Source organism: Cervus canadensis, chromosome 7 (assembly GCF_019320065.1).
Source record: "Cervus canadensis isolate Bull #8, Minnesota chromosome 7, ASM1932006v1, whole genome shotgun sequence".
Lineage (NCBI taxonomy): Eukaryota > Metazoa > Chordata > Mammalia > Artiodactyla > Cervidae > Cervus > Cervus canadensis.
This window is the reverse complement of record NC_057392.1, coordinates 81,231,470-81,245,686: the sequence shown is the minus strand read 5'-3', so window position 1 is coordinate 81,245,686 and position 14,217 is coordinate 81,231,470. Positions and strand designations below refer to the sequence as shown.

Below are 14,217 nucleotides of genomic sequence, written 5' to 3'. Positions count from 1 at the left end.
CACCTGGTCTCCTCCCTCCTCTCGTCTCGGGGGCCTCTCCCCACTCCAGGTGCTTCATCTCCCAGCTCCATCAGCTCCTGGCGACTGGCTTTGTCCCAGGACCACCTCGGTGTGCCCTCCACACACTGCCTCAGGCCCGCCTTCAGGCCAAAGCTTCAGATCCTAGATCTCTGACCCCTTCACAGGCCTCCTCCCTGACTTCCAGGTACTTAAGGCCCAGGGTCACTTCAGCACTTTACATACAGTCAGCGGGAGCTAGTCCTTGCCTTCTTCTCTCCAAGAAAACCTGCTCCTCCCAACCTGTCTCCGCAGACAATCACCAGGTCACCTAACTGGAACCTCCAAGTCACCACTAACGCTTGCTCCCTCTTTCTCAGCAAGCAGCACAATCAGACTCCTCCCACGCTTCCTCCAACCCATCTCTCAAACTTCTCCCCTCCTCAGCGCACACGGCTGCCGCCTGCCTGCAAGCTCACTCTCTCACGGGTTCTCACACTCGCTCACAATCACTGTCTCGCTCTCTTGGTCTGCCCCTCTGAGGACCTTATCATGTCTTTGCCCTTCCGGGGCTTCTCACTACTTCCTGGGCTGAGCTCCCTGGCACCGCACACGTGGACCCCCACCCTGCTCCCTTGTCCCCCACCCTTCGTGCTCCCCCAGAGGGAATGTTCTTCAGTGTCCAAGCACACACACACACACACACACACACACACCACCCTCTGCACCCTCCCCCGAAAAAAGTCACTGCCGAGAGCCTTGCAGGTCTGGAGCTCAGCTATGCGTGCCCCACAGACACGCAGACTTTGTGCATAGGAGTGGCAGCCCCGCCCTCCACCATGATGCCCAAACTGCTCCTGATCCCCCAGGAACAGCATTTCACAAGGTGTGGACTTGAAGACATTAGAACTCTCAGGGGGCCTTCTAAAACCCATTTTTCTGGGCCCATCAAATCAGAATCTTGGATGAATAAATGAAAAACCAGGAAGAAAACAACAATGGTGTTATTTGCAGTTTCTGGATCTTCTCATTGAATCATCCCAATAAGCCTATGAAGGCCATTTCACAAATGCAGACACTGAGGCTCGGAGAGGTTCATTAACTTGCTTAAGGTCACACAGCTAACAAACAGAAAAGGAGCACTTGACCGTTGGGACTTCACTGGGACTTCAAAGCCCCACTCCCCACCCCTTCCCCGGCTGACCCCAATCCTGGCAGTGACAGTGAACTGAGGAAGCAAAGAGCAAAAGCAGCAGAGCAACTGCTGGTCCCTTCCTTTCTCTTCTTCAGTCAAGTTAGTCAGGCGCCTCCAGATTTTGAAAACCTCCTGACTCACGGTTTTTTCTGATAAACATTCCCAAGTATTTGGTATTTCCCAAGCTCCATGTCCTAGGAAAACTATGCATTTTCATTTTCAGACCCAAGTCCTTTTATTTTTCAATCTTAACTTCTGGCTCAGGTCAGACAGTGGTGGTAAGCCTGAAATTAGGAAATGTTTCAAGACATTAAGAAAGACTAAAACATGGTTCCCAATGAAATGCATACAAGAACAAGCCAGCCATTTCATCGTTTTTCTCCAGACTCATACCCTTATATGCAGTCATTGTGCCTTTTAATTTAAAAGTAATTATGAGAACATGTAATGGAACCGGATGCCATGATCTTAGTTTTTTGAAAGTTGAGTTTTAAGCCAGCTTTTTTACTCTCCTCTTTCATTTTTATCAAGAGGCTCTTTAGTTCTTCGCTTTCTGCCATAAGGGTGGTGTAATGTGTGTATCTGAAGTTATTGCTATTTCTCCCAGCAATCTTGATTCCAGCTTGTGCTTCATCCAGCCCGGCATTTTGCACGATGTACTCTGCATATAAGATAAATAAGCAGGGTGACAATATACAGCCTTGACGTATTTTCCTTTCCCAATTTGGAACGAGTCTGTTGTTCCATGTCTGGTTCTAACTGTTGCATACAGATTTCTGAGGAGGCAGGTAAGGTGGTCTGGTATTCCTATCTGTTTAAGAATTGTCCAGTTTGTTGTGATCCACACAAAGGCTTTGGCATAGTCAATAAAGCAGAAGTAAATGTTTTTCTGTAGCTCTCTTGCTTTCTCGATGATCCAACGGATGCTGGCAATTTGATCTCTGGTTCCTCTGCCTTTTCTAAATCCAGCTTGAACATCTGGAAGTTCAGCGTTCACATACTGTTGAAGCCTGACACTTCATGGCAAATAGATGGGGAAACAATGGAAACAGTGAGAGACTTTATTTTCTTGGGCTCCAAAATCACTGCAGATGGTGACTGCAGCCATGAAATTAAAAGACACTTGCTCCTTGGAAGAAAATCTGACCAACCTAGACAGCATATTAAAAAGCAGAGACATTACTTTGCCAACAAAGATTCATCTAGTCAAAGCTATGCTTTTTCCAATAGTAATGTATGGATGTGAGAACTGACCTATAAAGAAAGCTGAGCACCAAAGAATGATGTTTTTGAACTGTGGTATTGGAGAAGACTCTTGAGAGTCCCTTGGACTGTAAGGAGATCAAACTAGTCAATCCTAAAGGAAAGCAATCCTGAATATTCACTGGAAGGACTGATGCTGATTCCAATACTTTGGCCACCTGATGTGAAGAACTGACTCATTGAAAAAGACCATGATGCTGGGAAATATTGAAGTCAGGAGGAGAAGCGGATGAAAGAGGATGAGATGGTTGGATGGCATCACCAATTCAATGGACATGATTTTGAGCAAGCTCCAGGAGTTGGTGATGGACAGGGAAGCCTGGCGTGCTGCAGTCTGTGGGGTTGCAAAGAGCTGGACATGACTGAGCGACCGCACTAGACTGATGAGAACATATATTAAGAGTTAGACATCCTTATTGTACAAAATATGTCTGCTTAAAACAGTGACAAACTTCTGACTGTCCCTTTCACAGTCCCCTTTCTACAGCTGTTAATCTTCATTTCCAGACGTGTATGCATGTGCATAGATATCAGAACTTCTGCTAAAACCAGAAAACCTTTATGGAAAACCTTTATTTTTACCATGTAGTGAGGCTGCAGGGTAGAGGGTCAGCTCTCTGTATCAAAACACCCAAAAGTTATGGGGGAAGGGGCTTAGCCCAAGGCGAAGGAGCCGCCCACTGGGCAACAGCAAAGACACAGACCAGTGGAGGAAGCAACCCCCGGGGCCCACAGGGCCCTTGCGCTGTATAGGAATCTGCTTTAGAAGCAGCAGAATCTGCTCCCCTAAAATATGTCGCTTTGGCATATTAATTATTTCAAGCTGGTTATTCTCTAAGAAACAGCAGGCAAAGGAAAAACATTGAAAACCCAGCAGGAGTTGGCCTTTTGGAAGAAACATTAACATTTGTAAGGGAAATCTCCATGTGTAAGGGTGTCCAAATCTGTATCTTATCAGTGAAAGGGCAGGGACTGAAATCTCAGGACAACCTCACCCGGGTTTACTGCGCTCTTCCCGGGGACCTCCCAGAACTGACTCTCCCCACCCTCAACATCCTTGTCTGCCTGCTGAAGATGGTACTGAAGGTGAGGGCTTTGGCCGTTTTGGAGAGTTACTCAACTTTTCCTTGGTATCTCCCATGTATGGCTGTTGTCCCTAAGGCATGTGCGACTCTTTCGCAACTTCGTGGATTGTAGCCAGACTCCTCTGTCCATGGGATTCTCCAGGCAAGAACTCTGGAGATATTCCATTTCCTCCTCCAGGGGATCTGCCCAACCGAGGGATCGAACTCAGCTCTCTCAGGTCTCCTGCGCTGACAGGTGAGTTCTTTACCACTAGCACCACCTGGGAAGCCCCTCTCCCATGGACACCAGTTATGGATGATTTTCTCCTGTTAATCTGACACGTGTCAATTTAATCCTCAGACCAGAAGAACCCAGAAGGGTGGAGGAAGGTTTTCTTCCTCTCTGACACGCCCCATGGATGCAAGTGCCCCACATCTTCTTCCTTTCTGCTTCTCCATGTGGTTTGTTAAAAGGAAAAACGAAAGTCATCATGCAGAGGGAGGACCCATTCCAAATGTTCCCAGTGTAATTTAAGGGGCTGGAGATCAGTAGGGAATGGAAGTGGACATTTACTTAATCACTTAAAATTCCTTACATTTTCATCCCAACTCAATTGTGATGACGAGGTGTAATGTCAATGCTGCCTTGTGCCTACCAGCTCCCAGGCCCTGCCTAGAACAGGTCTCTTTCCCTTAGTGGGAGGAGAAAAACGCTGCATCTTGGCGCTGTCACACCCAATCCGAGGGAGCCTTTCTCCCACCTCTGCACCGGGGCCTGACTGCAGACTGCACAGGCGCATAGTAGGCGCCAGAAGGGTTTCAATCAAATCTGGCTCCACGAGTAATGATTCACCAGCTAAAGATTTCAACAATCCTTAAAGTGAAAATAAAACCATAATTGTTGTTGTTGTTCAGTTGCCAAGTTGTGTCCAACTCTTCACGACCCCATGGACTGCAGCACACCATATAATATATATAATATATTATTATATATCAATCTAATTATTAATATGGTATTTTATTATATTTAAACCATAATATAATAGCTAATTTTTTTTTTAGTATTTACTGTGTGCCTGAACCCGAACCAAGGACCTGGCAGGCATCAATGGGCTCCTTGCAACAAACGTTTTAGTGCCTGATGCTGAACTACTATCCCCATTTAAAAGATGAGGAAATAAGGCTTGGGTAACTTATCCACAAGCCCAGTCCATCTGACTGCAGAGCCCAAGCTTTTATCAGTACATTTCACAACAAAAGGCCTAAAATTCTGCCAAGCAGGTAAAGACAAAACACTTGATACTTTCTAGTCTCTGGTCCTAAGGTGTCCCTGTCTGTCAAGGTAATTCTCAACTAGAGTCACCTTGTAGTAAATAATAAAAAGTTATCAGGTATAATTAAACCCATAATGGGTCGACTCAGGCAAAGAATCGACCTGCAATGCAGGAGCCACAAGAGATACAGGTTCAGTCGCTGGGTCAGGAGGATCCCCTGGAGGAGGACACGGCAGCTCACTGCAATTCTCTTGCCAGGAGAAGCCCATGGACAGAGGAGTCTGGCGGGCTACATAGCACAGGGTCGCAAGGAGTCAGACACGCCTGAAGTGACAGAGCACGCATGCGCACAAACCTATAATGAGACCCAAATCCTCCTCTAACTCTTCACCAGAATGAAACTAACTAGTGGTTTACTTCTTTTAGCCCCTATCAACCTTCAGGAAATAGGTCAAAAAAAGTTAAATGGGTTAAGAAAGTGGAAAAGGGTTAATGTTAGTCACAAACTAAAGTTAATCTGCATAATCATAAAATAGTTATACTTTCCAGAGAATAAACTCTATGAAAATACTATTCCCTATAATATAGATCTCTTTTCATCAACTGAAATCAACTCACATTTGCTGTGATAAGCGGAGGGGATATAAAAGGGACACGTGACTCAGGAACCTGGTCCCCAGGGGCACACTAACCGAAGAGAAGACAGATCGGGAAATAAAACGTATGTGATGTGGGACGAGCACAATGAAAGCAATATGTTATCATTTTAGCCCAGAGCAGGCCATGGTGACCTGGGAAGAATGCAGCTCTCACGCGAAGAACACAGGCATGAAACTTAAGACCACTTAAACCTCAGTGCTAAAGTCAGCTTTTGCATTTTCAGAGAAAGCTGCTGCTGCTGCTGCTAAGTCGCTTCCGTCGTGTCCGACTCTGTGCGACCCCACAGACGGCAGCCCACCAGGCTCCCCCGTCCCTGGGATTCTCCAGGCAAGAACACTGGAGTGGGTTCAGAGAAAGCTACCACCCCTCAAACAGGATCCTCGCACTGTTAGACTCAGCAAAAACTGAAACGGAAAGGAACCTATAAAGATCTTCCAGTCTGAGGCATTATTTTACAGAGGGAGAGATGCACTCTAGGAGAGGTGAAACTAATACACACCCAAGATCACAGCAAGTTAGAAGCAGAGACAATCTTACAACCTGTCTCAGGTCCTCTAGTTTACCCATCAATTCATCCATTTAACAAACACAGATGGACCATGTGCCAGGCATCAGTGAATAAAGCAACTGGCGCTGTGGCTTCAAGAACCCATCAGCCTGCTGGGGAGGACTGTCTACTTGCATCTGAGAAAGGAAGTGCTGTCTAAGATTGAAGAATTGGGGGGTGGGGGGGTGGGAGGCAGCTTCCTGAGGAGCTGACATTTAAACTCAGCCACAAAGGACAAGCAGGAATAGGCCAAAGAAGAATTGGGGGCAGGGAGAGTTGAGGTCACACAGCTTCTGTCTGAGGCAGGAAGGAACTGATCAAGATCCAGGAAGAGGAGAAAAGCAAGTGTGATCAGCGGGAGAAAGGGAGGAGATGAGGAAAGACAGGGAGGTGGAGAAACTCCAACTCTGTAACCAAGCCGATGGCAACCCCAGGATGCTGAATGCAGATCACCTGGTCCACCGAGTGGTCTCTAAATCCTTCCTCTTGGGAAGATCTGAAGTTTGAGTGCAAAGGAGGAAGTAAACAACGCAGGGTTCCAGAATCTGCTGTCATCAACATCTCTCATGGGGAATGTCTGACCCTGGGCAACCCTGACAGCCTACAGGCTCAGACACTGCCTGCGTTGAGCCCAAAAGGTCCAAGCATTTCCCCAAAGAAAATCTCAGTCTCCAGGCCACAAAAGCCAGGCCTCCCTGCCCAAGAAGTTGTAGTACCAGATGACAAACACCCCTCAGGAGACTAGGAAACTTTAAAGCATATTCCAAGGAAACTGTCTTCACAGACTTGAGGTCTGGAAGCCAACTACATAGCCCCTTGCATAGGGACAGAAGGATTTCCTGAACTCCAAGCCCTCTGGGACCAGACTGGGGCGGGGGCGGGGGGGAGTGAGAGGAGAATGGGGTCGGGGAGGGGGGGTCAAGGACTCCATAGGGGAAAGTAACAGGCAGGTGGGGGAAGGCGGAAAAGAGCTGTGGGCATCATGAGCCAGCAGCTGTCAGTTCTCCTAAGGGACACTTCCCAAGCTGGACAGGTTTCCCATCATCACCCAGCTTCCTTTATTCTAAGCATCCCATGACCACCACCTATAATCAGCTCACCTGGGACGTAAGCCATCCCATCACCTTTTTCTTCTATGTTCAGGTCCCGGAATGAGAGCACAGCCTTAAATGCTTTGGAAAACATTTAGTGCCAGCAACGGTGAAAAATCCACAGGCCTAGCTCTCCAGGCTGGCTCCTTCATCTATTCCCTCCCTTCCTTTTCTCCAGTTACACCAGCAGGAAAAAAAAAAAAGAAAAGTGGTCAAACAGGTAGGTTTTTGGATATCAAAAAGCTAAAGGATTCACACATCATTAGTTGTAACAGGCAAACCTGGAAACAACTGCCATGTTCATCAAGAGAAAAACGGATGAACAAAATGTGATTCCGTCATAAAATGGAGTCCTGTAAGCCACGAGGGTGAAAAAGTGCTTACACACAACTGTGAGGATGAATCGCGCAAACATAACAGCACCAAAGAAGTCAGACACAAACGGCATATGCTGTATGATTCTATCTTTATAAAGTTTACAAACTAGTAAAACTATCTCTGGTCCCTTTGGGATGCAGGGGTAGGAAAGGAGGAGGAAACGGAACGGGGCTTTTAGGATGCCATGTTCTATTTCTTGACCTGGGTGGTGGTTACACAGATGTGTTTACCTGTGATAATTTATCAGCTGTACACTTAAGATGCTGTGTTTTCTGTATGACTGTACATACACACACTTCAAGGAAGGGTCTCCAGCATCTTGGGAAAGGAAAAGTACATAGGACTTTAGCTTTGCGGGCCACGTTTATGAATGGAGAATGACCCTGGGTGGTGGGGGGCAAAAGTGAAGAGATGACTGCATTTGGGATATGGCCCAAATGGCAACTGTGGGGTGACAGGAACTAGGGTGAACAGTTTCAAGGTTTACTTCCTTCTTTCTCCTATAACTAACTGTCAATGAAATCTCTGCATACTGTACTCCAAAGGAAGTGGGACCAGGAGGAAAAATAGTTGGACCTGAGCTGGCTTAAGGGAGAAGGGAGGCAACTGGAACACTTCTATCAGTGAGGGGACAAGGAGGGGAGGAGGAAGAAGAGGGAAAAGAATGAAATCATAAATGCCCAGGGCAGGCAAGAAGGAGAGCTGGCCTGACTGGGAATGGATGGGGTGGGATGATTACCATTACTCAGCCCAATTGAAGGGATCCCTTCTCTACTCCCCTCCCTGATCCCTGCTCTGATGCACACCTAAATTAACGGCTTTATTGTGCTGCTCAAGAGATGCAACAATCTCTGGATCGTGAAGATCCCCTGGAGCAGGAAATGGCAACCCACTCCAGTATTCTTGCCTGGAAAATTCCATGGACAGAGGAGCCTGGCAGGCTACAGTCCACAGGGTTGCAAAGAGTCAGACACAACTAAGCATGCATGCACGTTGTACTCTGTAAGTCCTTTATAACTCCTGGGAACTGAAGAATAAGAGGTGTGTGTGTGTGTGTGTGTGTGTGTGTGTGTGTGTGTGTGTGTGTGTGTGTGTGTGTGTGTGTGTGTGTGTGTGTGTGTACAACAAAGGATTCCACATCCTCACACAACTTGTGCAACTCTGTAAGTCCTTTATAACTCCTGGGAACTGAAGAATAAGAGGTGTGTGTGTTGTGTGTGTGTGTGTGTGTGTGTGTGTGTGTGTGTGTGTGTGTGTGTGTGTGTGTGTGTGTGTGTGTGTGTGTGTACAACAAAGGATTCCACATCCTCAGCATCTAACACATTATTTGGCGTATAGTTTGCACTATTAAAAAAAAAAAAAAGGTTCACTGGATAAATGACAGAAACAATGTGGTAATTAGATATAAAGTTGCTGTTGCTGAGTCACTAAGTCATATCCAACTCTTTTTCGACCCCATGGACTATAGCCCACCAGGTTCCTCTGTCCATGGGATTTTCCAAGCAAGAATACTGGAGTGGGTTGCCATTTCCTTCTCCATGGGATTCTCCTGGACCAGGGATTGAACCCACACCTCCTGCATTGGCAGGCAGATTCTTTACCACTGAGACATCTGGGAAGTCCCTAGATATAGAGGACCCCCCCCCCGGGTTAGTATTTAAAAATAAGTAATAACATTTTAAATGGCCAAAAATGTGGGAATCAGAGTGGCATACTGTGCAGCTACTAAAAATTACAAGTAACAGTAGCAAACATCTGTAGGGTGCTTTAGGGTTTACTGAGAATTACACCTCCCCCTTGTTTGAAACACAATTATACAGACTTTGCTACCACACTGAAATGTGCAAATGACTCATTAGTAAGTCTTCCTGAAGAGACCAGAAAGATAAGCGATTGCGGGCTAGCAAATTTTTATGTAAAGAGGTAGGGAGGACCCACATTTCAGAGTAATAGGGTCACAAAGAGTCCAACACGACTGAGCGACTGAACTGAACTAGGAAGGAGTAGGTAGGTAGAAGTTGAGTTAGCTCTGTTTTGTGTAAATAACCGTGCATGTTAATTTCACACACTATACTTCAATTCACTTCCCTTTTCTTTTGAAACAAAACTTTACTTTTGCTGTATTTGACTGATTCAAAATTACTTTAACCACTATTTGCACGTCTTCCTGCTAACTGACCACCTCTAAGGAAGTGTTTTTGATGACCCAAGTGGACCCAGTTCTTGTCCTAGTGGGGTTTTATTAATGCCAATGTCAAGAAATTCAACAGCAGAACCTAGCCACAATAAACCTTTTGACACTGTCTTCCTGATTGCAACAGTGTTATAAAGAACAGAGGAGAAAAAAAAAATCACACATAAAACAAAAAAATCCTTCCCTCCTTCCTAAAAGAATATGAGCCTAATGTTCAACGAATAATCCACGAAACACTTAAGTTATGAACACTTTAAAGCTCCGTATTCTCTAGTTGATCCTGCAGAAACTGTTATGTGGCAGGGACTGTCCCATAAGCAAGTTCTCTGCAGTCTGAATCTTTGCCCAGCGTTTCTGCACTGCTTTGGGCGGGCTTCCTGCAAGTGCTTACAGCAATGAGAGGATTACCTAAAGGATACATTTCACAAACAAGCCGTCACGTGTCTTGCGCGGAAACTGCATCCAATGCCAAAAGTCTGCTTCTGCAGATGAGAGCTCTAAAGAACTCGACCACCACAGCCCAAACCAGCTCTGAATACACATTCCCACGTGAAAAGAGGCTGCCTTTAAAGGTCTGTGGGACGCTGATGACAAACAGAGGCATTGGCTACCTTTACAGTAAAAGCAGATATCCTAAAAGCAATGTTGATCTCGTGCCTTCCGTGCTAAAGACACTACTAGGGCCCCATGGGAGCGCAGAAGGGATGACTGGCGCAGGGGGGTGATGGGGGTGTTCCACGCATGGGCAAAAGGGGATTACGGAAATAATCCCGCTCTCGGCTCAAACCATTTGAAAGTCAAGGGGCTAAAACGCCAGCGGTGTTCAGGAAAACTTCCCAAGTCCTCCCCGACCCGGGTGCAGTGGGCGCAGGGGATCCGGAGAGCTGAAGCTCGAGAGACGGGAGCAGACGAGGACAGCAGAAGCCGGCCTGGGGGGCGGGGAGTCAGCGCGGAGGCGGGAAGGGCGCGAGTGCACTCGCGCCGGGAGCAGAGGGGATGCCACCGGGCGACCAGCCCCCTCCACGCCGGCGCGCCGCCCGCAGCCGCTGCCGCCGGGTGGATGCGCACCAATCGGGCCCACCTGCCGCCCCGTTTGCGCCGCGGCTGCCGAGGGGCCGGGTAGCGGGCGCCTGCAAGCCGCGACGACAGGGGGCAGCAGCGCCGGCCGTAGCCCCGCCTCCGGGCCGAGCGCCCGGGGCCTCGGAGCCGCGCGCCACCGCCTCCCGCGCGAGCACCTGCGCGCGACCCCGGCGCAGCCCGCCCGACCCAGGTGCAGCCGCCCGGGGCCTGCCGGCGGTAGGGGATCGGAGTCCCGGCTGGAGGGCGAGTCGCCACCCCCAAGCTCCGTGCCCGCGCCAGGCAGGCGCCGCCACCGAAGGGTGCTTTGTTTGTGCGGCTAGAGCGGGGATGCCGAGGCGGGAGTGCAGCCCCCGCCCCGTCCGGAAAACGGGAAAAGCAGAGCCCGCGGTGGAGGGTGCTGAGGACCGCAAAGCCCTTCTCCACGCGGCGACGTCGGGGCCAGCCGCACCCCACCCCCGCTCTGCCCGTCCTCCTTCCCAAACCCCGACCCCCGCCCAGCCCCGCGGCTGCGCTCACCTGCTCCCCGCGACCCCCGCGTCTTGGCTCATCGTCGTTAGGCGTCTGGGAGGCGGCGCCACGCGCGCCCGGGGCTCGGCGCTCAACTAGCGCCCGGGCGCCTGCAGGAGGGGTTCGCGTGCCGCGCGCGGCCCTGCGCACCCGGAGGCGGCGGACGCTGCCGGGGGAGGGACGAGGGCGAGCCAGAGCCGCCGGGGGAGGGGACTGGGCGGGAGGGGGCGCCGGGCGCGCTGCTGCGGCCGCAGCCGGAGGCCGCCCGGGCTCCCGAACGGAAACGCACGCTCGCCGGCGGGCCCGCGCGTGCACGCCGGCGGGCACACTCTCACACGTGCGCACACCGGCCGCTCGGGGGCTGCTTACCTCCCTGCGGGAGCTAGGTTTGGTGTCACTAATGCCGGGGCTTCTGTGAAAGAGCAGGGCCAGCGCCATTCTGCAGGGAGCTCATATCACCCCCATTGGGGGTTTTCACGAGACCGCCTCCCTCGAGGAATTCCCAGATTCTCTTCCTAGGGTGTGAAAGCCCCTCGAAATTGATTTTCAGATTTTATATCTAAACCCAAGAGTCTAGAATGAGGGACCGCAGCTTTCATACGGTTAAACAGCCTTGTGACCCCCGCCCCCCCCCCCCCAAACTGTAAGGGTGGACGGGCTAAACCAATGGTTTCCCAACTTTACTGCACATTTGATTACCCAGGGAGTTTTTAAATTTTGATGCTCCGAGTGGTATCCCAGATGAATTAGATCAGTGCAGTGGGATCCAGTCAGTCATATTTCTTAAAGATCCAGGTGATTCCAACATTAAGAAAAGTATAGGAACCACTGCTTAGACTGCCAGTGGTCCTCGTGGTACCGTTTTCTTTTACCCCGATTCTCAGCGTGATCCTTTGCTTGTCTATTTTCCATGTAGTGATGGGTGTCACACAGCATCAAGCCCAGGTCTGACTCACAGTAAGTGCGGAGTACACCTCTACTGCAGGAAGGACGCAAAGGCAGAGTCTAGGATGGGCCCTCTACCTTGCAGCCCCGTCTTTGCTCTTTCTGACATTGTCCACAGGCTGAAATACCCTTGACCTCATGGAATTGGCTTCGCGTCATGCCTGAAGCCGGAGAAGGCAGTGGCAGCCCACTCCAGTACTCTTGCCTGGAAAATCCCATGGACGGAGGAGCCTGGTAGGCTGCAGTCCATGGGGTCGCCAAGAGTCGGCAGGACTGAGCGACTTCACTTTCACTTTTCACGTTCCTGCATTGGAGAAGGAAATGGCAACCCACTCCAGTGTTCTTGCCTGGAGAATCCCAGGGACGGGGGAGCCTGGTGGGCTGCCATCTATGGGGTTGCACAGAGTCGGACACGACTGAAGCGACTTAGCAGCAGCAGCAGGCCTGAAGCTGGGGAAGAAAAGGAGTCATTGAGCTTGAAGGGACATCTGTCTTTTCGTTTCCTCCAAATGTCCCCACCTCAGAATACCCCTGTCTGTCTCACTGTGACTCAGAGGTTCAGTGCTGACTGTGGCTCGGGGACTGGAACACCAGTTGAGTCCAGCGCTAGGACTCGATGGTTTATACCTGGGAACGAGATGGCCTTGGTACTATCACTGGGCCTTGGTGTTCTTCTGTTGAACATAAACATGAACAAGTTCTCAGAACATCAGCATCCGACGAGGCCCCTCTGTGGCCACGATGTATGAAGACAAGAGCAAGACTCCTTAATCATGTCTAAACACAGACAAAATATGAACATCGTCCCAACCACAGTGGACACACAGCCATTCTGGCCAGTTAGAGCTTCTTTGCCAATTATAGCCTTAAGTCTCCCTCTGGTCTGCCCTTCTGTGAATGAGATTTACAAAGATACACATTTGTAGAATGAACTCTGGTGTCCTGAGTGCCCCTGCACTCAGCTTACAAAAAAACAAATCCTTTAATAATATTTTCTAATACCTTCTCACTGACACACCTCCAGGGTTTCCCATGGTATGCATTTCCCTCAGTGCAATGAGAAATAAATCCAACTCTTTAAGTGATAGGAAATATTCCTAGTGTTCTTTGGCAAGGGAGCATTAAAAAACATCTCAGTCATCACAATAACAGCACAAGGTAACTATTACACCCTCTTCACATATAAGCTAACTGGAGTTCATACAGATCATGTAACAAACTCACACAGGGCTGCCTGCTGTCAGTGGAGAGGCAGGCTTCATGTTCACGTGGGTTTGAGGGGTGCCAGGCCGGCATGTTACCTTTTCACAGTAACTCTCACTTCCAGATGAGCCTGAGTTCCAGCCCCAGCTCAGTCCTTTTCTAGCTATGGGCATTTGAGCAAGTCATTTAACTCTCTTGAGTTCACCTTCCTCGCAAAAGAAAAAAAAAAAAAGTAGACCTAGAAACAGGTGTTTTTTATTTAGATATACACCATTTTATTAGTTTCAGATGTACCATATAATGATTTGGTAGGTGTATATATGCGAAATGCTCACCATAATAAGTCTAGTTCATATCCATCACCACACCTAGTTACAAAAAATTTTGTTCTTATGCCAAGAACTTTTAAGATATATTCTCTAAGCAACTTTCAAATATATAATACAGTATTATTAACTATAAGGATGTGTATGATACTGGTATATTTTTCATAAACTCCCCAGGTGGCCTGACAGTACCTGTTGGCAGATCCTGGTTTTGGAAGTTACCTTGCATCTGCCAGATCTGAAGTCCCCCTTTCCAAATGTTACTATGTCACTTGACTCTTCTCACCTTCCAGAAGTTTTCTGGCTTCCAGGAGGCCCATATAATATGATAAGAAAATGAACTAAAGCCTGAAAAAACCATGTGAGTGAACTTGTATTGGATCCTTCAGCCTCACCTGAGTCTGGACCACCGCAGCCCTGGTGGACAGCTTGCCTACAATCTCATGACAGACCTTGAGCCACAAGTACCCAGCTAAGCCATTTACCGATTCCT

At 48.8% G+C, this 14,217-nt stretch overlaps 1 protein-coding gene across 3 annotated transcripts in view; it reads right to left on the bottom strand.

The window, feature by feature from the left end:
- LOC122444987 (NACHT, LRR and PYD domains-containing protein 1b allele 5-like) overlaps nucleotides 1–11,439 on the bottom strand; it is a 42,029-nt gene extending 30,590 nt beyond the window's left edge. For 2 of the 3 annotated variants that reach the window (XM_043473889.1, XM_043473888.1), the window contains exon 1: nucleotides 11,260–11,439. In XM_043473889.1, coding sequence (XP_043329824.1) covers nucleotides 11,260–11,291 — 32 coding nt within the window. In that variant the 5' untranslated portion in view covers nucleotides 11,292–11,439. The remainder of the gene's footprint in view (nucleotides 1–11,259) is intronic. The other variant, XM_043473887.1, reaches the window with a different exon arrangement.
- Nucleotides 11,440–14,217: the final 2,778 nt, after the last annotated feature.